Source organism: Caretta caretta, chromosome 6, assembly GCF_965140235.1.
Source record: "Caretta caretta isolate rCarCar2 chromosome 6, rCarCar1.hap1, whole genome shotgun sequence".
Lineage (NCBI taxonomy): Eukaryota > Metazoa > Chordata > Testudines > Cheloniidae > Caretta > Caretta caretta.
Genome location: NC_134211.1, coordinates 119600839 through 119627714, shown reverse-complemented (window position 1 = coordinate 119627714; position 26876 = coordinate 119600839). Strand labels below are relative to the sequence as shown.

At 42.1% G+C, this 26876-nt stretch overlaps 1 protein-coding gene across 6 annotated transcripts in view; it reads left to right on the top strand.

The window, feature by feature from the left end:
• The window catches only part of LRRC9 (leucine rich repeat containing 9), an 83645-nt gene that overhangs the window by 7830 nt on the left and 48939 nt on the right, over positions 1-26876 (top strand). For 5 of the 6 annotated variants that reach the window (XM_048853852.2, XM_048853851.2, XM_048853853.2 and 2 more), the window contains exons 5-14: positions 95-235; positions 2659-2722; positions 3348-3418; positions 5488-5670; positions 7483-7638; positions 10802-11010; positions 13473-13604; positions 18924-19100; positions 22044-22161; positions 26255-26390. In XM_048853852.2, coding sequence (XP_048709809.1) covers positions 95-235; positions 2659-2722; positions 3348-3418; positions 5488-5670; positions 7483-7638; positions 10802-11010; positions 13473-13604; positions 18924-19100; positions 22044-22161; positions 26255-26390 — 1387 coding nt within the window. The remainder of the gene's footprint in view (positions 1-94; positions 236-2658; positions 2723-3347; positions 3419-5487; positions 5671-7482; positions 7639-10801; positions 11011-13472; positions 13605-18923; positions 19101-22043; positions 22162-26254; positions 26391-26876) is intronic. The other variant, XM_075129955.1, reaches the window with a different exon arrangement.

Sequence of the window (26876 nt, the reverse complement as noted above, 5' to 3'; positions counted from 1 at the left end):
CTAGTTTTCTGTATAGATATACTGTATGTTGATGAGCAGGATTTCTTTCTTCCTTGTCGTTCATTGAGAAGTAATACAACTTCTTCTAATGCAGAAAATTGATGGTCTACAACACTGCACTAATTTGGAAAAGCTTTACCTGTACTACAATGAAATTTCTACAATTGAAAATCTGGAGACCCTAATGAAGCTGGAGATAATTTGGTTGAATAACAACCAAATTAAGGAGATACAGGTGAAAATGTTTTTTTTTTTTCTCCTTTGATTTTCTCCTAGCTAATCCATTCTATTTATGCCTCATGGATCCAATAGTATCTGAATACAACTTATAAACTAAGCTATCTTTTAAGACCATTAAACCACAAAAAGGTTTAACCACAGTCATAAAGAATTAGGGCTGAAACATCAAGAACTAATGGCATATGCTATGGTATGCTGCATATACATAACAAAATCACCCACTTTTCTGAGACCTCTGCATTTCCTGTGCACACCAATGTGATTTCAGGAAGGGACTTGAGCTTTAAATCTGAGTTTTCTTGTTTTTGTCAGGACCTCAGAATTATGTCAGTGCTTTTTTGCTTTTTTTTTTTTTTTTTTTTTTTTTTGCAATTTATTTCCATTTTAATGGGTTTTCAGTAAAAAAGGTAAAAACAAAAACACCCAATCACCTAAATCTGTCTCATGGAGGAAAAATAGGGGAACAAGCCGTCAGCCAGAGAGTTAAAGAGGCCCATTCAGCCAAATGGCTATTTCAAACATCCCACAGAAAATGGTGATCCTATGGAGAAGAGGAGGAGGAAGACTGCTCTGGAGTCTTCAGTGTTGTGGGTGATTGATACAGGAAGCCTTCTGCTTCCTCAGCCCTCACAGAACTTCTTCCAGTTAAAAAAACAAACAAAACAAAACCCAAAGTTGGGAATCTGCCTGTTTCTCCTGACCTGGCTGCACTAGTGCTTGGTACTACCACTGCATGGGCTAAATAGCTCTGGGTGGCAGAAAATAATAGATCTCAAGACTCAGAATTAGAGAGCATAGGAGGAGGAGAACTCTTTTGCAGAGGCGTTTGCTGTCCGATCTTCTCTGTAGTTCCCTGAAATTAGATTTTGCACAGCTTGAAGAGTCACTAATCTGTTTTGCTGGATTAGACCCCTTAGAGTTCTAGTTAGCAAAGGGCAGCCACTTTCAGTGTAATAAACTGATACTTTTTAATAGCTTCTGCCTTTTTTCACTTATAAGAACATTTGGCCTTGCCACTCACTTTACAGCCCAAGGGCACTTGCAGCCTTTAGCACGTCCATGTGCCGTGTGGCCTTGCTATCACTTAGTAATATCAGAAGAATATTTTGCAGTTACCATTTCCTTTCCTCATGGTGTTGTGTCAAAGCAGCTCATATGCACAAGCTTTACAAAATAAATGGATGCCAGTCTACTGCTAATCTTTGGGATGGAGTGCTCATCACAGAGTAAGTGGGAGCTCTTGCAGTCAGAGTGTTGTAGAGGGAGCTGTGTAAAGGGAGGAAAAAGGCATAAACACAACCTTCTGCCAGAAGAGGACACACCTGCCTCTCTCCACCTCGGGGGAGACGAGAGGAATCTCAATCCCCATCTTCAAATGAGTATGAGAAACAGCAGAAGAGAGATTCTAGCCTAAGATGAAGATTTAGAGAGAGAGAAGAAATTGACAAGGGCAGATTAAACCAGGAGTCTTGGAATTTGGATACTACATTCAGAGGGCTTCACAGGGAACAGAAATTCTGAGGTAGAGGAGTAAAGTGGCAGCACACCACACAACTCAGTGGTGCTGTCTGATGCATTTTGAAGTACCCTGGGCATAGGAGATTGAGTGAGAAGTGGAAGGAAATCAGGTGTGAATCCTAGTGAGAGGAAGAGTGGGGCTGATCTGGAGTCTGAGACAACCCACTAGACTCCATTTAAACCCAATCCATTCATGGACATTTAATGGAGAAAGAGGAAAGACTGATGGGAATGGATAGAAAATAGAATACTGGAGAGATTACAGTGGCAGAGGATAGGCGTAGGGAGTGATAAAATAGGGGATAAGATGATAAGGGGAGATTAGTGCTGTGGAAAATGAGAGAGAGAGAAAGTAGTGACTGAAGAGTTAGGGCTTAGGAAGAACAAAATGAAAGGAGACAGAGTACATTAACAACATTATTTATTGTGACACATCTAATATATAATAATGCTGGCATCTCATCCCAGGACATTATGATCTCCATCACACAGAGAAATGATTGACATCACTACTGCATCCCACTGTGATGTCCCAAGGCTGAGATATGGGCTGAAGCCAAAAGTTAGTGAATACCCAGGACATGGGATATTGTTCTGTTAGGTTTTTGATGAACAGTTGTGAAGCTAACAAGCTGCCAGACTGAGTTTATTTTTAATTTTAGTGTAAATTACAAGGCTTTCCAAAGTAATTCTTTTTGAGCAGCATTCATTGTCTATTTACATGCCAGAACAAAATGAAGCTTACAATGAAAGCTAATATTGTTGAATAAAAATGTGACTAGATCCTTACCAAATTACTCTTAAATCAGAATGATCTGCCTTCCGATTTTTAGTCTATAGGAACTTCATCATTTTCAATATTGTATTAGACTGAAGCTTTATCTTTTCAAATATTTACAGGGATTACACACTCTGCAGAATTTAAAGGAGCTCAATCTGGCTGGAAACTTAATACGTAAAATTGGTAGGTGATATTTACTTGACGCCTGGCATTTCTGCTTAGTAATTCTTATTGCTGTGAGGTCTAATGTATATGGACTTGATTCTGCTCCCATTCAAGTCCACAGAAAACACCTATCAACTTGAATGGTGCAGAATCAAGCCCTGTATGCCCATTGCTGCTCCTACGGAAAGCAGCGGCAAAACTCTCCTGGCCTAATTCTCATTTACATTAAAGCCCTTTAACCTTGTTTTGGCTGTGTAAAAGAGCCGTAAAATGGATATCAATGGAATGTGCACCCACTTTAAGGCTCCTTTACACAGCCTGAGTTGGTTAGATGGGCTTTAGTGTACATGAAAATCAGCTCTTTATTGACTTAAGTGAGAGTAGAATCAGGCACTATATTTTTTTTTAAACAGCAACTAGTAAATCTGCTAATTTTTCTCAGATTCTTTTTTATGTTAGGTTTTGCATGGAAAAAGAAAAGGTTGCTCTGCGTAAGATCTGTTCACTCGTGATAATGAATTATCTTGCGCAATTATATTTTGTGGTTAAAACTTGTATGTCTGATGAAAATTTGTACTTCACCGAGTACAGTAGGTACAACCATATTCTCTTTAATTCTATTTGTCCTTGTGTTTTATTTTAGGAATTTGCTTTGACCCCAATGAACAACTGGAAAGATTAAACCTCTCTGGTAACAGAATATGTTCCTTCAAGGTATGTTGAGGCTTCACATTTCATTTTTATGTTCTTTTAATTGTCACCTCAGTCTCAGTAGCAATCAGGCTCTGGATTCTAGTTGATCAGTCCTGGTGGTTGGAGTGGTGGTCGAGGACAGGTACCAAGGGTTGAAGCCAGATGTAGAGCTGAGAGCAGGCCAAGGGCAGTGCTGAAACTGGGGCCTGGGGACAAGCCCTGGGTCAGAATCCATAGACAAGCCAAATCAGGATCTTAGAGCCCAGAAGCAGGCCAAAGACTGATGCTGGGTTGGAATCAATCTGAGGGTCAGGAGGTGGGTGCAGGGCTGGAGCAAGGTTGAAACAGGGCCCAAATAAGGCTGAAGCAGGCTGGAACACGGCTTGGACTGGGACAGGATTGAGGGCAGGCTGGAAACCTAGGGCGTCTGTAACACTGCAAGGCAGCAGGAGGGTTCCTAGATGAGTGTTCCTAGATGCACAAACTAACTTGCAGCTCTGACGGTGAGAGTGAAATTCCTGTGCCTGAGGGGGTTCATCTGACCTGGGCCCTGCCCAGGGATAGGCTGCTGCAGAATGCTTGAGGGATGAGTCATTGCACCCACTGAAGCTCTGAGGAACTGGCTGGGGGTAAGGAAACTGAGAGTGGGGGTCAGACTCAGAAGGGAAGGGGATTGTGACTAGGAAAGAGCCTGGAGTGGGAGGAAACTGGAATGAGTCTTATTCTCCACCCAGGCTTCTAATAGGTGAGGAGAACGGGACTGGAACAAGGAGCTAGGGATGGGAAAGAGACAGGATTGGGACAGGGACATGTAATAGTTCTCAGAGGGCCAGGTAGTCTAGTGGGTAGTGCACCCAGTTTGCAGTCTCTCAGCTCCCGGTAGGAAGAGCTTTCAGACCAGTTCTAAACCCTTGTATGTAGCTTATTCTCACCTCAGGGTTTTCAGTGTCTTTATGCTATCCTCACGGTGGGTGCAGGGTGGGGTGCAGTGGAAATTAGGCTTATGCCCCCTGCAACAAAGAGCAGTTGGTAGGGGAGCCCAGGCCCTCCCACTCCACCAGGCTCCAATAAGGGCCCTATGAGAGACAACAGTGTCAGGTACTCTGGCGTGCAGCCAAAGCTGCCTCCCTGGGTCACTTCCTACCATCCGTCTCCCCCAATGTCTCCAAGTCCAATATAAGATAGCAAAAGAAAAGACAACTAAACCTTCAGCTCCAACCAGGCTGAGCAGGCAGTCTTCTTTCTCTCAGGGAGGCTTTTTTGGCACTGTTGTTCAGGAGCCCTTAGGGTAGGTCTGACTTCCTCTCTGTTCTGAGCTGAGTTGCTCGCTTTTAAGCTTCCTCTCCATCTTGAGATAGCAGTTCCAAGTATGACCTCAGACATGTCTGTTTGCAGGAGAATGGGCTTTGAGAAATCTGAGTGGAATAGCACTGGTTCCTGGATCAGCTGGTCTTGTAGTGTTCTAAATATTTTGTCATAGTTTTTGGTCCAACGGACCCTTTTGGGTTCAGGTCTTTGAGCAAGTTTGTCAAAGGGGCAGCAATGGTAGTGAAGTTTGGAATGAATCGCTGACAGTACCTCGCTAATCCCAAGAAATAGTGAACTTGCTTCTTTGTGGAGGGGATGGGGCAGCCTGCTAGGGCTTGGAGTTTGTCCACCAGGGGTCACAAGTGTGCGCCCCCCTCTCCTCCCCCCCACTGAAGATCCTAGGTAGGTGACTTCACAACACCAAGGGGAAAACAGGTAAATTATTGTTACAGGTTAGCTATTCCCTGCTAAAATTCACAGGTTTGGGAGATATGCTGCCAGAGAGAGTGACCACTCCACAGTTTCTATTTGTCTCTCTCCACTGTATGGAGCTGGCTTCCAATAGACTCCCTGCAGGGTTGCTTCTCCGGGGCTGGGGGAAGAGGACGACGATACTCCTGCCTTTAATACTACCCCAGATCTGCTTGATTTTGCCCCCTCTGCTGTTGCATATATCCTCTTAATAATTAAAAGTAATGTCCTGCCTTCATGCTGAAATGCAGACTTTTTGAAATAAGGACCACCAACATGTTGTTGATTTACTATTTTCATTGTTTTTCCAGGAACTCTCTAATTTAGCAAGCCTACCGCATTTAAAAGATTTGAGTCTGAATGATCCTCAGTATGACCCCAATCCTGTTTGTCTTCTCTGTAATTATGCTACACATGTGCTGTATCATATGCCTCAGCTTCAAAGGCTGGATACATATAATGTGTCTCAAAAGCAAATCAAGGTCCTGGCAGAGGTAAGGATAAGATTTTCACCACATAGCTATGCCAGCAATATTTATGACCTCTTTTCCTCTTTATTTATCATTTTTTGGTAACACACTTCCACTGCCCAAGATCGGTCTTTCAGCCAACAAAATTGAAGTGCTTATGTTAAAACTAATACCATGCAGTGTTGCCAACTTTTGTGAATTTTATCATGAGTCTCACAATGTCTGGTGATTGAATGATTATGAAAGAATCTCAGCGTTAATTAAAAAAAGTAAGTTTCTACTCCACATGCAGAGAAAAACTTGGAAACGTGAAACCTAAAGGCTCAAAACCTGAAAGCAAATAAAACTAGCCCAATCTTTATTATTACTTTTAAAATCTCGTGATTTTGGGAGGCCCAGCTCATGATTTTTGAATGCTTGGGGTTTGCCTTATTGGCCACCTTTCTTTGTTGGTGAGAGGCAGTGTTGTTGTATTGAAAGAAGCCATTCCCTCCCTTTGAAAACTGATTGCAAGTCCTTTTAAAATATATTTTTCATTATTTAAAAGGTTCTATTACAGAATGCAAAGACTGCCTTTAGATAGATATTCTGTAAACAGATTACGGTTCATAGAATAGCAATAACTACAAGCAAGTTAGCTGAAAATCAAGCATAACTTTGTTTTAAAAATAAAAAAGCTTACTAGTATTCTCATATACAGTTTCCATGTATTCATATTTTATATTTTATTTTTTTAAACATTCTTAAACAACGATAATATTTTAACGAAGACAAATCATCCAATGTGCAATATATAGGCTTGGAAGGATTAGGTTTTTATTGGTAAATGTCAATTATACCATACACACACAAACAGGTGAAAAATATTTCCATTGATAACGAAAAATTACAGATAGTTCCTCAAGCAGCATTTTTCTAATTTTGTCTTAGAGTTTGATTTTAAGGATATTTACTTTGTATATTTTGACATGATGTTGACCACTTGTGTTTTAACGGTTATAAAGCTTTAACTTTTTGAATCTCGGCATATATCATTAAATAACTATTGTCTGACCCCACTATTGTCTGCAACTGAGAAACTTTAAATTGATAAAAATACAAAAAATGACTACTGTTGAAATCATAAGAAAGTAAAAATTGAACTCTGCTAAGCCTAGCAGTATACAATACCTAGGGCTTCTGATTTTTCAGTTGTAACCAATAAACACTGATAAAATGTCCCTGATATTACAAAAATGAAATCAGTGTTTATCCAATAAACATTGGAAAAACACTAGAAATGGTTAATTGTATCTAAGGGCTTGTCTACATGGAGCAGACGTGGACTACAGGGTGTACATTTCTAAAATGCACAAACATGTTGTGCATTAATTGATCCATGTAGACCCTGTTGGTGCACGCTAAAGATTCCCTAATGTGCATTAACGTAGTGCTATTTGAAACAATACTACATGGATCACTTGATGATTACCTGTTCTGTTCATTCCCTCTGGGGCACCTGGCACTGGCCACTGTCAGAAGACAGGATACTGGGCTAGATGGACCCTTGGTCTGACCCAGTAGGGCCATTCTTATGTTCTTATCTAAGTGGACTGGGAACATCACAAAGAGATTGAAAACAAACCCCCCCAAATGAAATGAATGAAGCCCTTACAACACCATAAAAATCTAGTATACAATTCCAGAAGTGATAGTTTAAAATTTAAGAGCCAAACTTAAATATAAAATTTAGTGTCACAGGGTTGCTGAATTATTAGAAAACAGCCTGTAGGAACAATTATATGTTGCTGACATTATTCTGATGAATAACTTTTCCTGTTTTCCTGACACTTGAAGGCTACAGTGATGAAAAAGATAATGTACTATAACATGCGCGTAAAGAGTGTTCATAGGCAGCTCAATGAGGAGCTTGAAAAGCTGAAAGAAAGAAAATGCAAATTGCAGAAATTGCCAGAAGATCGAATAAAATTGTTCAACTGCAACATAAAACATGTAAGTTTAAATAGTCGAAAATATCAAGAAAACAATGTATCCTTTGACAGAAATTTTAATGTCTATCATGGGAGGAGATATGAGTTTGGATGAAGAAATTCTTTTATAGGCTTATTTGGCTAAATCATGCCTTCAGATATACCCATTTGGGTTGGACAATGTAACTGAGTGCAGAATATAGCCCAAAGTTCTTAGGGGCTGATCAACTGATTGAAGTCAATGGAAAACTTACCTTAAAAAGAAAAAAACAAACGAAAAACAACAACCCAGCGTTTATTCAAATGCCTAAGCTCTGTTTAAAATAAATTACTTGTGCCGCAAGTTGATGCCTCGCCTATCGTCATCACCCCCTGCAGACCCACCTCAATCCAAGTACTGCAGGGTCCTCTTCCTGGCTTGGCCCTATGGCCATGTCGCTGTTAGTGTTTTTCCCCCTTCCAGAAAGAGAGGGGGGATATTTCAGTTCTAGAGTCTGGCCACTTCCCTACTCCCAACTCAAGATGAAATCACTGTACAATTTAAGCCTGAAACGCTTGGTAAATTAATACTAGAAATGAAGGGTAAAATATTTTCATTTCTAGAGGATTTATGGACCCTTTATTTTTCTACCATTTTCTGCACTACAGAGGGCCAGCACAAAGCCTGTGAAGTAATTACCTCTTACTCAAACCCTGTTGAGGCCTCAGTTTTACTTAAGTGACACATTTGCCATCCTGCAATACAGGTGTGAATTTCACTTAGGGTTGCCAACTTTCTACTCCCACAAAATTGAACACCCTTTCCCCGCCCCCCTCTGTGGCCCCGCCCTTCTCCGAGGCCCTGCCCCCACTCACTCCGTCCCCCCCTTCTTCTGTCGCTCGCTCTCCCCCACTCTCACTCACTCGCTCATTTTCACTGGGCTGGCTCAGGGAGTTGGGATTTGGGAAAGGGTGAGGGTTCGGCTGGGGGTGCGGACTCTGGGGTGGAGCCAGCAATGAGGAGTTCAGGGTGCAGGAAGGGGCTTTGGGCTGAGGCAGTGGGGAGGGAAGTGGAAGGGGGTGAGGGATTTGGGCTGCAGGAGGAGTTCTGGGCTGCGGGGTGGAGCCAGGGTGTTCAAAGTATCGGAGGGGGCTACTGGCTGATGCACGGGGTTGGGGTGTGGGAGGGGGTATGGACTCTGGGCTGGGTGTGTAGGTTCCAGTGTGGAGCCAGAAATGAGGGTTTTGGGGTGCAGGAGGGGGGTCCATGCTGAGGCAGGGGGTTGGGAAGTGGGGGGGTGAGGCTCCAGCTGGGGGGGGTGAGGCTCCAGTATGGGGCCGGAGATGAGGGATTTTGGGTACAGGAGGGGGCTCTGGGCTGGGACTGAGGGGTTTGGAGTGTGGGAGGAGGCTCTGGGCTGGGACAGAGGGTTGTGGTGGGGGAGTGAGGCTCTGGCTGGGGGTGTGGGCTCTGGGGTGGGGCTGGGGCTGAGGGGTTTTGGGTGCAGGAGGGTGCTCCGGGCTGGGGCCAAGGGGTTCAGAGGGCGGGAGGGGGATTGGGGCAGGGGGTTGGGGTGCGGGAGGGGGTGTGGTCTTTGGGAGGGAATTTGGGGATGTGGGGGGGAACAGCGTGGCGGAAGGGGGTTGGGCATGGGAGAGGGTGAGGGGTGCAGGTACCAGGCAGTGCTTACCTCAGGCAGCTCCCAGAAGCAGCAGCATGTACCCCTTCCGGCTCCTACACAGAGGTATGGCCAGGCAGCTCTGCATGCTGCCCCATCCACAGCTGCTGCCCCCGCAGCTCCCATTGGCTGTGGTTCCTGGCCAATGGGAACTGAGGAGCCAGCACTTGGGGTGGGAGCAGCGCGTGGAGCCCCTTGGCTGCCCCTACGCCTAGGAGATGGAGTGGGGACATGCCGCTACTTCCGGGAGCTGCACAGAGGCACGGCAGCAGGGAGGCTGCCTTAGCCCTGCTGTGTCACCGACCGGTGCTGATCGGAGCCGCCAGGGTCCCTTTTCGACCAGGCGTTCTGTTAGAAAACCAGACACCTGGCAATTCTACTTAAGATGAATTTACCTAAATCTCAGTTACGGTGCTGCTCAAAAGAAATCCTAAATTGCAATAGCAAGGGAGTTGTATGTCAGCACTGTAGTGCGAAGGGTTCAATCCTGGATGCGGGTAGTGAGGGGGATGAGAGCCTGGCCTCCTTGAAATGAACAAGGCCAAGATTTCACCGTGGGTGCATTAGAAAAGTCAGTGAGTCTGTTCAGGTCAGAGCTGAGCTATTTGTCATCTTGGTCGGTAAGGGAGCAGTGTAACCCTGGCTTCACTTCTGCTGAAGTACTGGCTTTTTTCCTCTAAGGTGATGGCTACTGAGCACCTCATTATTATGCTGTAGAGCTGAGGTTGGCCCCTTTGCTCCAGAGTAAACCTGTCCTCATTTCTTTAACCCACGCACTTGTCGGTGCTGAGCACCCATGACAAAGAGCTTGTGGATGCAGATGCTAGCTCAAAGTTCAGAGCATGGTTTATCTTTTAGTATAACATGCAGTTGTTGTCTGTATCCCTGCTGAGCATATCCCTTCTGCACCTTCCTCTATGCACTGCAGTTTCAAGCCCTAAGTGGGGAAACATACAGTGCCTGCCCTCACCATGCGTAACTTTAGGTTGTGCTGATAGTCTCTCATATTCATGAGTATCAAATTCATATAAAAACCTCATAGCCATGACAATATAAGGGGATAAAGGTCCATGACAGCTGAAGATATCCAGGAAGAAAAAGGAAATTCAAATTTAAACACAGTAGGCTATCAGGAAATCATTATTTCATATTCTTGATCATAATATAAGCTACTACAAGCCATAGAAATGTATTTAGTTCTAAAAGAGTGGGAGTTTCCACTTTGCAGGATATATCATAACTGAAGCCGTGTTCAGTACATGTTTTTATTTGTTCCAAGTTTGTCAAGTTTTTAAGTAACTTGTTACAAATTGCAGAATTATTTAACTAAATAAACAAGAAGATTCTATTGTCAGGAAAAAATCAAGAAAATTATTGTTTTATTAAATTAGTTTTCTGGTAAATATTTTCATGGTCACTTTATAGTGTATAGTTAGAAGATTTATCTTCTGTGGAAAAAGAAATACTGTAATTTTCTACCAAAACTTCACCTATTGCCTTTGAATCCTGATGCATTCTTTTTAACAGCTGGAACATGAACTGACAGAGCTGCAGACATCAGGCAAAATACAGAATAACAAATCTATTAAGAGTAAAAGGCTGGAAATTGAAAAATCAATTGAAGATGGTGAGAACACGGATGAAGCCAGTGAGGAGTCAAGTCTTGAGAGGAAGTTCCTTCTGAAATTAGATGCACTGAGGGAAAGAATAACATTCTGGAACAGAAAACTAGATGAGTATGTTTAGTGAATTGTATAAAAGCTGCAATGTGAAATATGTATACATTCCAATTCATTGTAATGGGGCTTGGTAATTGAAGGGACTGATAATAGGATTTGTAGCCTGTGTTACATTTATTTCAGCTGAGGTCCAAACTGATAAAATTAATGACTTTTGGAATACTGTTAATATAGTTTGGGAGAAAGAGTTCTGTCCAGAGGACTGGAAGAAAGATGTATTTTATAAAATATCAAAGAAAGGCAACTTAAGGGTGTGTGATAACTGGCGAGGAAAAAACTACTTTAGAACACAGAAAAGTTGAACAGAATTAACCTGGGCATAGATGAAGTACTGAAATAATAAGCAAGCAGGCTTTAGATTAAAAAAAAAAAGTGTAGATCACATCTTTATCCTGAGATGATTGATTGAGAAAGGGCTTGCCTACAGACAATTAGTCTTGAACTTCATAGATTTCACCAAAACTTTCACCTGCATTCATGGAGTCACTATTGAAGATCTTGCAACGATATGGGCTTCCTAGAAAGGTAATGTCACTGGTCAAGATGCCATGTGAAAGTTCAAACTACTGCATAAGGACAGAAAATGGAGAGACTGATTAGGTTGATATTACTGGCGTGCAGCAGAGTTTCATCATCTTTTCGGCGTTGTGATGGATTAGGTGATGCAAAAAGCAACATCAAAGGAAGATACAAGACTTAAGTGGAGTAAAAGAAAAATTCAAGCTCTTGACTTTACATGTGATACTGAATTTTGGCAAATGCTAGAAGCCCACAGCAGGAAATTTAATGCATTCAGCCTTCTTGGCTTGCTGAAAATACTTGGTGTTCACTTGTGCGATAAAGTAACCAATGCTGCTGATATACAAAGAACTGACCAACAGACTGCAGAGACTGTGATTCAAGAAAGAAGGCTGAAGTGGTTTGGACATAGACGGATGTCAAAAAAGGGTGTTTTTAGACCAACCCTTGACTGGACACTACTTGGCAGAAGATGAAAAAGAGGATGACAACAGGTGACATAAAAAAACCATTGAGAGAGATGCCGCTGTCATGGAAACAGACTACAATGGAGCAAGAAATGTGTCACTGGACACATTGCCTCATGTGCCACAAGTCCCAAGAACATCTAATAGAAATAAAGTAAATAATAAAAGTCATTAAAATGGCTGTTAACTACCATATGTGAACAGAGAGTTGCTGGATTCAATCTACTTCCTAGTAGACAGGTGTCCTTATTTAAAAAAATTATTAGCAGTCTCAAAGATAGGACAAGGATTGAACAAAAATGTCTAGAACCAAAATTTCTTAGCCATGTAGGACTAGTGAATGGAAAAGTTTACAGGTCTTGAAAACATTGATCCAGCAAAATGCCCTGGCAAGTCCGGAGGTATTCGTAAAAATTCATGCCAGTCTCATTACCATTGGATGCTAATAAAGCATTGAATTTTTAGTTCTAGGGATTCTTCAGATAATTGGTACTAAAATCATATTAGATTTCAAGTGGGAAAATAAAAAATGAGAGTTAACTGGTTTTTGAAATCTGATACCTCGTAACTATTTAGAAAGGAATGTTTGTTACCGAAAGAGAATTTGGATTGCTAGCTTAACAATAGTAGAAAGCATTTTATTATATTCTATGGTGTTTTACAAGACAATGGTCCTTAGATCTATCATTGATCCTTCAGTTTAGCCAGCGCTTGCTTTATGTGCTTTGGTGTCTTGGGCTCTTACACCATCCCAGGGTACAATGAAAAGTGGCAAAAAATTCTGTGGTGCATCAGACCTAAAAGAGAACCAGATCATGCCAGATTTTTTAACTGGTGAGCAGGAGGTGGTTTCCAGAGGGAGAGTCCTGGATGCCTGTCAATGAGGAGGGGGAAGAAGCGTGCACACTTCTACTGTGTCAGTTCAGTAATGAAACAACTGAAGGAGTTGGGAGTGGGGAGGGGTTGAATATATTGCAACCTGAAATGTCCTGAGTAGCCACCTATATCAAGCCTGTGCCTTAAGTCACCCCTGGAGCTACCAGTGCTCCTTTTGCGGCGGCACTTCAGACTAGCATCATTTTCAGTACTTCAGAGAAACTAAACCTCTCTTTTACTCCTACAGATGATCCCTCAAGTTAATGTTGGGGGTGGAGTGAGGGAAGCTTACCTGAAGATGCCTATGCTGTAGTTGTCTTGTTGATCACTGCAGGTCCTCACCCTCCAGTGCGGTAAAGCCAGCGCCATTCACAAACATCCAATTCACTTATAATTTTTAAGAAAAATAAGTGGAAAGAAAAGTAAAGAATGTGGCTCCAAGTTCTTATATGTAGAACAGAATAAGTCCATAAAAAGCCATCTCAATCCCTATTTTTTTCTGAATTTGCTATAAAAAAGCAAGATGAATTTTGTGTCTGTCCCTAGCATTTATTTATTTATTTCCCACCAAAATTTACCATGTTGTTTCTGTTGCAGAATTGAGAAAATTTACCAGATGGAAGTTAAAAAAAAGAAGAAAAGCAATAGCTTAGTAGTGCAGTTCTTGGTGACTGAATTGGAAACAGTGGGCAACACTCGCTTTGAAGAAGGTTCACCAAGTGATTCTTGGTAAAGTTATTTTAGACATTACATTTTAAACCCTGTTTCTGCGGCCCAATGCCACCCACAATTCTTGATAATTGGGCTGATCTCTTCTCTCTGCAGCTCATAGAGGCAGATCAGAGTTTTGAAATGACATGGTTTGGCTATACCCACTGTGCTCCTGCTTGCTTCCAGTTTCTCTGCCTCTGTGGCTGCCTGTGGAAGGCGGCAGCTTTCATAGCTCCCTCCTTCACATCTGAACAAGCTAGTAGACAATGCTTCAAAATCTAACAGTCCCTTCTGATGCCGCACCATGCCTTTGAGAAAGAGTACAGACTGGCCTTCGCACAAAGGCATTCCTTTCGGACCTCATCCTTACAGAAATACCAGCAAAGAGACAGCAGGCTCCCCAGATGAAAGCTGTGGAACCATGGCTTGGAAAGAAAGCCCCAGGAGAATCCTGCTTCTCCTAAAGCCTCTCTATGACAAAGACCACCTAGGTCTCCCCCCCCAGAATGGAAGCTTGGGGGCAGGATTTCCCAATTCCTGGAGGAATGTGTTGCTTTGCTCATGGACTAGTGAGTGAGGGATATTCCCTTGAGTTACGGGCTCCACCCCATCCGTTTTTCATCCAGTCCCCCATTTCAAATGACCCCGTAAAGCACAGTCTAAGCTAGAACAAGATTTCTCACCTCCTGGGTATGGGAGTGATATAGAGCATTCCCTCACAAGAAAGATTCTCAGGGTTCTGCTCCATCTTCTCTATCATTTAGAACAGCGGTTCTCAAACTGTGGGTCGGGACCCTGTTTTAATGGGGTTGCCAGAACTGGCATTAGACTCGCTGGGGATGAAGCGGAAGCCTGAGCCCCACCACCCAGGGCTGAAGCCGAAGCCTAAGGGCTTCAGCCCTGAGTGGTGGGGATCAGGTTACAGGCCCCCCTGCCTGGGGGAGAAGACCTTAGGCTTTGTCTTTGGTCCACCCAACTGGGGTCATATAGTAATTTTTATTGTCAGAAGAGGGTCAAGGTGCAATGAAGTTTGAGAACCCCTGCTTTAGGAGCATGCAGGGGGAATCCGAGCCATTCTAGATCTCAGAAGGCTCAACAAATGGATGAAGAAAATGAAGTTCTGGCTGAAGACCCTGACTTCTATAGTGTCATCCCTGTCCCAGAGGGATTTTCTGTCTTCTGTGGATCTCACAGATGTATACCTACATATCCTGATCAGAACATGCCATTGCAGGTTCCTAATTGCCTACAGCAGAAAGCATTATCAATATCAGGCACTCCTACTATGCTTACCCTCAATCCCCAGGTCTTTACAAAGATTTGGTGATAATCATAGCCAGACTCAGAACATGGGAGAGCTATCTATACCCCTTCCTGGAAGACATTTTTATCAGAGCTCCATCCCCTGTAATGGCACAAACAACTATGTTTCTGACTTTGACTCTCCTGCAGATGCATGGTTTTATTATTAACATCCAGAAAAACACCTTGATTCCATCCACCCAAATAACTTACTAAGGAGCAGACATAGACACCTTGATAGCAAGGATATATCCATCTCTCGAGAGGTTCCAGAAGGTTCAAGACCTCCTTGCATTGTTTTGGAACTGCAAGAGGCCCACGATCGCAGTGAGCCTTCAACTGGTAGGCCTCCTAGTATTGTGCATACGGATCGCCCCATGGACACAGTCACTCATCATGCGCCTTCAAGGGCTTCATCTTAATGGTATGGGACCACACCCCTGAGTACATGAAAGATCAAATGAGGATCCTGGCACAGGTGATCAACTGCTTAAAGTGGTGACCAGCTCAGGGCATTCCTTATGCCTTCCAGATCCCCTGATCCCCATAACTGACTTCAATCTAAAGAGCTGGGAAACATATCTAGGGTCCCAAACAGCTCAAGGCTTCTGGAACTTGGAGGAGAGACCCATAGCATAAACCTCCTAGAACTAAGAGCAGTCAAGCTGGTGCTATGAAGGTTTCTGTCCAGCCTAGAGAGGAACCGCTTGCTGATTTAGTCAGACAACACAACCACAGTCACATATGTGAACAACCGAGAGGGAATAAGAACCCCAGTATGTGCTGAAGTTACGCATTTTTAACATCTTGGGAATAACTCCTCTGGAAGCAAGCAGGAGCTGAGGGGCCTGGCCAATTCACATGGCTTCTAAACTTTGAGCTGCAGAGAGAGGAGAGTAGCTGAGACGTCAAGGATGTGGGAGATTCTGCTAGCAGAAGGGAAATTGATAAATTTTCTGTTCTTACCATTCAGAGTTAGTGAATTTTAACAAACCTCCCCTGCCCGGCCCCCCCCCCAAAAAAACAAAAAAACACCAGTTAATACATTGTGACCTGAAATTCTCTGAAGGAACTGTTTTCTTCAGAAACATGTGTAGGGCTAAATCTGACCTTGGCCTAAGTAGACATGACTCTCATTGACATTCGCTGGGAGTACTACGTGTTTATGATATGGATAAACTTAGTCCTGGTGGTTAAATTCATGACCCCGGCTTTGTACGGGAGAACTACATAGGAGCTTAGAGAGAAATGGAATCAGTATCTAACCCATGGGCAGAGCGTGGAGTGGGCACACAGCCCTTCTATAAATGCTATTCACGGATTGAGCAAGAGCAGTGAACTATCTGGACTCATATAGAAGTTTGTGACCTTTGGATCTGCCCATTTCCATATCTCTCTACCCTGCCCTATATGAAACTAACACAGAGCCCATCAGTGCTGCATGCAGGATATGCATAGTCACCCTGCTCACCTTTAGGGAAAGGTGCAAGAAACTCTAATATAGACTTATAGAATAACGGGCTTGTGGAAGAATTTACTTCCTAACCCTCAAGTTATTTATTGCCTTATGTCCTGAAGTATACAATTTTATCATCTATTTATTGTGGTATATAAGCTATAATAAACCATCAGTAGAACTCAAAGCACTTTACAAAGGAGGTAAATATAATTATTCACCATTTTACCGATGGGGAAACCAAGCCACAGAGAGAGGCAGTGATTGTTCAAGGTCATCCAGCAGACCAGTGGCAAAGCTGGGAATAGACCCCATACTGTTCTGTCCACTGGGCCACGCCACCCTCTCATAAAAATACAAAAATACTCTCTCGCTCTGGTACCAGTGTTTTTCTTTAAAATGCAGAGAGCGCTCAAAATGAAAGAAGACGTTTGTTCTATAAAACATTCTTCAAAAGAAATTCAGTAATTTAAAAAAAAATAAATTAGTCCTTTATTTAATAAAATGTTCCAGTAGCTATAATCATGACTATCAAAAAGTACACACGTATTTTGGAAAAAAATAGATCTTTTATTGTGGGGGTTGGGGTCTTCTTAGTATATCTAAAACTGAAATGTGACTGTTTTTGTAATTTGTTCAATAGTTATTTTAATTAACATTCACTCCATTGATGCCTGATGTAAAGGCATAAAATGTCTAAGGATTCCATTAACTTTTAGGTAAGTTCTTTGGACCAAATGCAACACCAGAGGTTTGGGGCCTCATTGAAGTCAATTGAAGTTTTGCCATTCATTTCAATGGGAGCTGTGTTGGGTCCATAGTAATACTTAGTCACAGTAGAAGATAAATATTCCATTATTTGTATAGTATATATTATCAAGACTTTGATTCCTCTGTAGACTAATTATTTGCTATCTTTTTTTATATTTTTTCACATCCAGGAAATTCTTTATAAAATAAGATGGTAGATAAAAGAGGAATATGGAAATCTGAAATGACTAATAGCTATTTTAACTACTGTGGCAGCAGTGACAGCGAGCTCCTGGATAGCTTTACTACTTGTTGTAAAGAAGCATTAAAGGTTGTTTACATGATCTCAGTATAAATAACCTTGACACTTTGTTGAGGGGAGACTCAAATTTAGGTTGGCATTATTTCAAGGACAGTTTTCTGTTTGAGTATTCCAAGCTTGTCCACCTCAGCTGTGCCTTTCTCTTATGTTCAGACCTGTCTGCTAAAGTGCTGCCGGGTGCGATGTGCTCAGAGGTTCTCTCTGTACTTTCCTTTATAAACAGCGTTCTTTGTTAGTATTGTCATTTTATTTAATTAATTTTATTTTAAAGCTGCTTTTTCAAGCCAAGGATTTTTAATATTGACAAGGAGAAATGCTAAATGAATCCAATGTTTGAATCAGGGTCTTAGCACAGGTTTCAGAGTAGCAGCCGTGTTAGTCTGTATTCACAAAAAGAAAAGGAGTACTTGTGGCACCTTAGAAACTAACAAATTTATTTGAGCATAAGCTTTCGTGAGCTACAGCTCACTTCATCGGATGCATTCAGTGGAAAACACAGTGGGGAGATTTATATACATAGAGAACATGAAACAATGGGTGTTACCATACATACTGTAACCAGAGTGATCACTTAAGGTGAGCTGTCCTTTAGAGAAAGAGCAGTGTTTTTATTCATTGCAAGTCGATCTGCATTTGTTGTTTGTCTTTTTCTAGAAAATTGTCCTCTGATTATTGAAAAGAGTATTTGGTTTTCAGTTTGGTTTTCTCAGCTTTTGGGAAACCGCTACATTTCCATAATAGACTTATTTTAAGAACTGTATTTTAGCTGTCTGTCGAAGCTGTTGATATGGCCCCATTACTGTAGTATCTGAGCACTTCACAGTCTTTAATGTATTTATCTTCACAACGCCCCAGTGAGGCATGGAAGTGCAATTATTCCATTTTGTTGGTGGAGAACTGAGCCTCAGTGATTGCCTTGGAAGGCTGTAGGAGAGTAGGGAAGTGGTCCCAGATCTCCTGGGTTCTAGGCTACTGCCCTTACTGCTGGATCGTTGTTCCTCTTTTAATGTTTCGGTGTAGTAATATAGGTCCACGTTCACCGTGCTCACTTTATGCAAGTAATCCCATTGATTCCACTAGAATTACTCACTTGCATGAGGCAAACAGGATGTGGCAGTGTTCCAGACAAGAAGCCTAAAGCTGTGGCCATAAGCATGTGTGGAGGACTTTATGGAATCTGCGATGCAACGTGGAATCCTAGAGGCAGGAGAGAAACGTGGTGGATCACAAACTCATTAACATTAGTATTTGCTGCCAAATGTAATCTGTAATGTTCAAAATGAGGTAACACAAGGTCATCCATCTCTAGTTGAAAAGAGAGATTTTCTAAAAGTATAAAAGAAAAAGAAACTACCCCAAAATATCATTTATTTTTCTTTCCCTCTTCATTTGAAAACTGAAGAAAAACCAGGTTCTGGTTGCAAAAAAAAAAAAAAAAAAAAAAGTTTAAAAAAATGAAGAAAACGTTGTTAATTCATTGCTCTCCATGGTTCATTCCTGGACACAGGTTTAATTCCTGCTATGATTTAATTCTGTCACGATTTTGTGCCTGGGACTTCAAAGCATATAGTATCACAGGACTGAAAATAAATCGTATCATTCGAGTGCACAACCGTATCCTGAGGATGATATTTGAAGAGAAGTTTCAAATGTTTTTGGATAAAGAAGTTTTAAGTGAAACAGAGTGAGTAGATTATTTTTAAGGACAATTTAGTGAAGCAGTTACATGTGAAGCAATATGAACTTAGTGATTTTAAGTGATAGATATATTTTACAAAGCAACACATAAACCAGCGTAAGGCTGTGAATTCAGTTTAAATATAGATGTGAATGGCCAGATTTTTTTTTAAAAGGAAAGGCAGAGATATAGTGCAAAAAGAGGAAAAAAATACATGCATGTATGCCTCTGTATTGAACACACATCTCAGTAGTGTACATGCAGATACCTGGTTGCATATTCACCCAGTTGATTTGTATTCTCCAGTGCTGGTGTGTCCAAATTTCTTATATGTGGATTTCAGCCTTTACTTTAGAAAGGTTTGGCTATTATAGAAACTAAAGATTGGTTTATACGGAAGTTCCCTGCAGGGTGGATAATATAACTGACAAATGAGTTCACTGCGGGTTCTGTGTGTGGTGTGATAGCAGGATCAGATGCTGAAGCTTTAAAAATTTAACAGTGATTCTTCCTCTAGTGATTGTCCATATGCATTCCACTTCTGGCGCACATGCATGCAAGTTAGGATTATTTTAGCCAACAAGTATCCATTGGGGCAATGCCTGCAGCCTGGATGACTTTGTGCCCACCCATACTTCAGTTTGTTCTTGCAACCCATGGCTGGAAGATGGAACTCCTGCAGTGCCCTCTTCTCTGTACAGTGTATGACTTTACTGATGTTTTGTGTGTGTGTGTAAATGAGTTAGATAGTGACCTTGTATAATGTGTTTTTGTCTTTTTTTATGTCTGACTATATATATATATGAAAGAGCAAAAACCTTTTATTAGTGTTAGGGAGCTTCCTGGTATCGAGGTTTAGCCATTGGGACTGAAATGAAGTTCATGGAGTTCAAAACTTGCCTCCTGTGATATGACTATTCCACTTAATGATGGGTGTTTTAAGTGCCTTTTTTGTTTTGGAGAGGAGAAAATGCCTGATAGATGCTCATTCTGTGGCTCCTTCGCCAAGAGAATTCTGAAACTGAGAGAGGTCCATCTTAAATTTTTCTCCTGGAGTGCTCAACAGGATCCTCAGAGTCAGAGAAAAAGGGCCTACTGGGCCTCAGCAGGCTTCCCCCATCAGTGTGCTTATGAGCTGTGGCTCAGCTCCAAGTTCCCAGGCTCCCTTTTCAGAGAAACTTCTGTTTGCTGAGACTGGTAGAGTCGCTAAGTCCTCCTCCATCCAGTCATCTGAAAGGGATAGGAAGGAACATGGTTCCCAGATTGAGTACCGGTGTAGCTCACCCTCCTGGGACTTAGAAAAAGGAGGCATAGATCTCCTCAGACTCTTGTCGGCTCAGCCCCCAACGGTATTACCTGACTTACCCAATGTGATCTCTCAGAATGAAGGTCAGATCCTACCCTGGACCCAGCATTGTTGCTTCTAACAGCATGGAAGCTGGCTGGTTAACTACCATCAACAGGAGCTGAACAGCTGACGTCCAGAATACACTGGTGCACAGCAGAAAGGATTCCTCTAGACTGACTTATGTAGGAAAATGGGAGATTGCCACCTGTCTCCTTTAGAAGACTCAATTCCTGCTGTTCTGGACTATCTGCTGTCCCTAAGCATTCAGAACCATACATCAGCTTCTTAAGAATACATTTAGTATCTATATCAGGTCACCATCTTCCTGTCCAGAGTCACACCATATTTTCCCACCCTGCAGTTGATAAGTTCCTCATGCCCTTTATTCATGTGCTTCCTCCAGTTTGAGTGCTCCCTCTTTCCTGTGACCTTTATATAGTCTTAGCGAGGTTAATGGGACCTCCTTTTCAGCCCCTAAAATCTTTCTCTCTATATCATCCATCTTTTAAAATGTGTTTTTTTTTTAGTTGCTATGACATCAGTGTGATGGTTAAGAGAGATTCAGGCCCTCATAGCTGGTACATCTTACACGCTGTTACATAAAGACACAGTGATCCTTAGGTCTCACCCACAGTTTTTACTGAAGATTATTTCAGATGGTCATCTGAATCACATGAATCACCAACCAGTTTTCTTTCCCAAGCCTCACCCCAACGAAGGGAAGCAAAGTTGCATGCCCTTGATGTGGTTAATGCTCTTTCATATTGCCTTGACACAACAAAACCCTTCAGGAGTTCCCCAAGAATCTTTGTAGCAGTTGCTGATAGGGTAAAAGGTCAGGCAATGCATACCCAGAGACTGTCTACATGGATGTCTAATTGTATTAGATCATGCTATGAGTTAGCTAGATTAGATCCACCCAGGCAGGTTAGAGCCCACTCCACCAGGACTCAGGCACTTTTATATTTATGGTATGAAAAGCATATCAGTTTCAGAAATTTGCAGGGCAGCTATCTAGGGATCAGTCCTTGATTTCACCCACCACTATTCCTTAGTTGAGGCCTCAGGATGCCCATTCTGGCAAAGCTGTCCTACAGTCATGATCCTGATTGCCAGTCACCAGAAGTGGAGTCCACATGGACTATCACTCAAAGAGGAAAGAACGGTTATTTCTCTTATGGACACGGTGGTTTTTTGAGATGTTTTGTTCACATGAATTCCATTATCCACTCTCCTTCCCAGCTACTTACAGTAATCTTGCCAAGGACCTCCAGCAAAGAGAAGGAAGTAAGAACTTGACATTTGAAATGCAAAAAAAAATAAAAAATTTTTTTTGAGGGGGCACCGGAAATGGAGACCACCCTTATGCGTTAAAGGACGAAAACACTTGTTTTATCATGCATTTTATCTTTAATGTTCACCAGATATTGCACACTGAATATCAATGTTATTTGTAGTTCTTAAAATAAGTGGAAGTCACCTTAATTGCAATCCAGCTAATTCTTAGTGAACATTGTAAAATGAACATGCTCCACTTAGGCTGCATATTATTTTTGCAACAGAAGCACTGAAATATTTTCCTGCTCCTTATTTTTGTTAAGAAACTACAGGAAGATGCTGGAATGTCTCTTTTATGTATTTGACCCAGACTTGCCAGTTAAGAAAAAGCAACTGTTACAAGTGCTTGAGGATGGGTTCCAGGCAATAGAAGAGCACAAGGTGAGATAAAATCTGCATAGAAGAATGTTTATTACTTAGCCCTGGTCTACATTGTGTGTGTGTGGGGGCGGGGAATCAATCTAAGTTATGCAGCTTCAGCTACGTGAATAACACAGCTGAAGTTGACGTACTGAGATTGATTTATAGTGGTGTCTCCACCTCAGTGAATCAACTGCTGCCGCTCCCCCATAGACTCTGCTTGCGCCTCTCATGGCGCTGGAGTACAGGAGTCGACCAGAGAGTGCTCAGGGGTCGATTTGTTGCATCTAGACTAGACGCAATAAATGGATCCCCACTGGATTGATTGCTGCCTGTCAATTCGGTGGGTCGTGAAGACTTACCCTTAGTAGTTGGTAGCCCAGCTCAGAAAGGCCTAATTGTTGCTGCTGTACCTTCCCCTCTTCTTTCGTCTCTTCTTAGCCCTTTGTCCCACTCATCTTTCCCCTCGTTTTCTGTGTTTATTCTTGTCCTTCCTCCTTGTTGTCTCCACTTTCTTCTTTGCTTTTTCCCTTCCTGGCACAGGAATGATCGGTGCTTTGCTACTTCTTTTTAACTCCCGTTTCATGCCTTCCCTGTTTCTTCTTCTCTCCCTCCTTTTCGATTGCACAGCTTCTGTCCTCGTTCATCACGAATACTCAGTTGGGAGGCAGTCCAGCATTGTTGGTGGAAGCTTCAGGACTAAGTCTCGCCCTTCAGCTCAGGCTCCCAAATTTTCTGCCTCCAGTAGTGTAACAAGTTAGTTTAGTTTCTCCAAACCAGATTGTTTTATAATTTAATTTTTATTTGTTTTTGTGCAGCAGCGACTTATCTATCTTCCTCCTCCCCCCTCCCCCCCAGATTAGGTATTTGGTAGCATGGAGACTTCAAAGCCTCAGCTATAGCTATTCAGACCAAAGGTGTTTCACATACTTAGTAAGAAAAGCCTGCTTGGTGGTAAAAAGTCATCATCTCTGGGTATAATTCTTGTTTGGAGTGAGATGTTTCACATTGTATCCTAGTCTAACCCTTGATGTGATTTGTGACGAGCAGTGGCTTCTAACTTGATGGCTACAAGGATGTTACACCCACGAATAGCCATCAGTCTTTCTAAACAGATCTTGTGCATCCGAACTTACAGGTGAGGAGCTGTTCTTCATAGCCAGGAAGAGCTTTTGAATCCAATGCAGAAAATTGCTCACTTGTGGTTTAAAAAAAAAAAAAAAAGTCTGGCTCTGGCCACACTTTTACCCTCATGGAAAAGATTTCCAAAGACCCAAAACTTCATTGCACTAGTCATTTCCTGATAGAGGTTAACCGTAGCAATTTTCTCCAATGAACAGGATTGCTGGTGGCATGCATTGGCTTCATTCCCTAAGTTGTTTCTCAATATGCACTTGAAGAAATTCATTCTGGGGATGTGGAACCACACACCTGCTACAATGCAAAATTAGGTGTCCTTCTCTGATCACATCCAAATATCCCCTTGTGGGCAGGTCAGTACAAACAACATGCTGAAAGCCAACCCAATTTGCGCTCTAGACCCTTGCATACTCACTAAAGAAGTAAGCCATTCAGGTTGAGGAGCGTACTTGGAAGACAAATTTCCAAAATCTCAGCGCACCCATCCTTTTAGTTCACCGTGACAGCTCTGTGAGTAGTGTGTCTGAACAACCTCCTTACCCAAAACCCACAAACATGGCCACGTGGGATCAGATCAATGGTCCATCAAATCCAGTATGACAGTGGTCAGTACCATCTACTTCAGAAGAAGGTGCAAGAAACCACATTGCAGGCAATTTTGTGTCTCATGGGGGAAGTCTTCCCTGTTAGAGGTTGGTTTATGATTGAGGCATGAGTGTTTATGTCCCTTCTAAAATCAGGGAGTAACGAGGTCAAATGGAAGTAATGTTGTGGGAAGAGAAGAATCTGCTCTCTTTCAAGATAGTTTGCATAAAGAATATAGAAAAGAGGAAAAGGGAGAGTTGAAGTCCTTCTTCTAATCCTCCACTGGCCCAGAAGGCATTTTGCACTTGCTAGATAGCTAAGCAACCCACATTGCATCTACAGAAAAGACCAGACCTCTTGAAGCAGGGACCCCTTTCATTCAGACCAGAAACACCTACAGTTACCAGCCTAGGCATCCTAAGAAAAGTGTAGTTCAGCATGGATTCTCCATTGGTCTCTGATACAGTTTAGGCTATCCAGATAAAACTCAACCAGGAAGTTTCACTCATTGATCTGGTCAAATTTGTTTCATGTGCAAGAGGAAACAGAAGGCTTTTTGGGGCAGGGACTTCTTCTTTGTACCGTGCCAACTGCATTGGGTCCCTGACCTCTAGATGCTACTGTAATACAAATATATAATAATAATTACAAAGTGCTGGCCATCTCAGCTGCACTTGAGTTTCTCCAGATTGATTTATTGGAGTCCTACAACCAAGCGCAATAGAATCATGGGTCCCAGTCCCAGCCCTAGCAGTGTTCTGTAAGTAGGCACATTGGACTCTTCTGGGGAAGTAGTTCTCCTATCATTTTGTTTGAACACTTGACCGTCCTTTGGAAGTTTGTGGCATAAATGGGCATTCCTAGTGCTGTAAAGTTATAGGTTGGGCATATGGAATACGCCTGCCAGTTGTATGCTGTTTATTTCATTCTATCCAAAACATGAAGGCATTAGGGCCTCAAAGTTCCTGCAGGCAAGATGTTAAAATCCTGCACCATATGGCATGCTTGGCATCTGGGAAACTATTCACAGAATTCCACAGGGGCACTGGGAAGAAAGAGTATGAGCCTCATGTGAGGAAGATTTGCAAAATAAGTTTCCATTCCTCTGCAAAGTCATCCTTGATAGGAAGGTGCTATAGGTGGGTTGGTTCCTACATACATTCCTGCCTATTATTCTACTAGAAGAATAATGAAAACTCTGTTTATTCACCCCTCCCTACCTCCAACTTGTGTGAATCACTGTCTGCTACTTCCAACTGCTGGTGAATGAGGAGAGAACCCGTGTAAAGGAAAGAAAAAAATTCTTACCTGATCATTTTGTTTCTGTTAGCAGATTCTCTTCTCATTCAGCCCACCCTGGGAGTCTGATAAATGACCAGAATACAAACTGAATTCATTTTCTAAAGGAAGACTTAGACATATACCTGTCTTAAAACATATTATATCAAGTTGTTATCTTAATGCTAATAATCAGTTGCTGGAGTGTTCCCACAGCTGTGGAAGAACTCTTCTGGCAACCTGCGCTGAAGGTGGGGCTTTGTCTTGGAGCCTCCAGCAAAAACATTGGACTGCCTTGTTGAATTCCATACATAGGGGTCATTGTCTCATTCGTGATGAATGAGGAGAGAAGCTATTAACGCTGAATTATCAGGTAAGAAATGTCTCATTCTGACCCATGAAAAGCAAAATGTAGAGAGATGGGATAGCAGAGCCTTCTCTCTTTCTTCTTCTGCAGCATCCTCATTTCGTCTTCCCTACTTATAGCCCACCTCTCCCTGTTTTTCTGTTTTGTGAACAGCTTGTTGTTGAGTGATGGGATTGTATCTTCAGAAATACCTGTCTCTCCCATTTCTCTCTCTGCTTCTTTGTTGTTGTTATATTGTGGTAGAGCTCAAAGGCCCCAGTTAGGACTGCCCCCTCGCATTGTGCTAGGTGCTGTTCAAAGATATAGAAAAATCTGATTCCTGCTCCAAAGAAAAAGGAGTCCGGTGGCACCTTAAAGACTAACCGATTTATTTGGGCATAAGCTTTTCATCTGAAGAAGTGGGTTTTTTACCCACGAAAGCTTATGCCCAAATAAATCTGTTAGTTTTTAAGGTGCCACCAGACTCTTTTGTTGTTTTTGTGGATACAGACTAACATGGCTACCCCTCTGATACTCTGCTCCAAAGAGTTCACAATCTAACTTTCTTTTCTCCTGACTAGATTGTGATATCACAAGTAAATGAGCCTGCCCTTCTTGTTTTTTACTCCTCCCTCTTCCACTCTCCACCTCTTCCTTAATTCATTTGCATATTGTAAAGCTGCTGATTTAGGATATATGTCTTGAAATTCTTACAGGGGGCATTGGTCAAATAAACATACTTAGACCTTACTTTAATCTTTGCAGCTTTCAAGAAGAGAAGAAGCTGTTCTCCTGTCTAACAGTTTAAGTATATGTGAATGTCCCAGAATAGAATTTTTGCAGCAACAAATGAAGGATGAACGTAAAAATAACAATGATCTTGAGGAACCATTCATACATGGTAATGTAATAGCTTGGAAAGGTGGTTTAAAACATCATTGATAGGTGTAAGGCTCATTTCATAAATCACTTCAAAATGTTTTGTCTTGTAAATACAAGAAAATCTTGTAACTACAGTAGATTGTGACAGAGTATACAGGTCTTTTTGTGGAGGGACCCTAAAGACCTGCTGCAATCTGGCTCAGTGTCCTTTCTATTAGGAAACCCCAACAAGCTATATAATGGCCTGGAGCTAACTCCTAGACTGGTTCAGAGGCACCTAAGAGAGGCACTCCTATCTGGAAGCTAATTAGATGTAGCTTAACCTTTCTAGACTCAACAGCTCGAAAGAAGGGTGAGTTATAGGGAGTGAGGGGAGACACAAGGGGGTTGTACTAACTTTAAGCCAGGACAGGGCACTCTGAGGAAACAGGCATCACTAGTGACGGGATGTATCAACCCTTCACCGGCATGGAATGGGTTAAGAAGCTTCTTTGTGCTAGAAAAG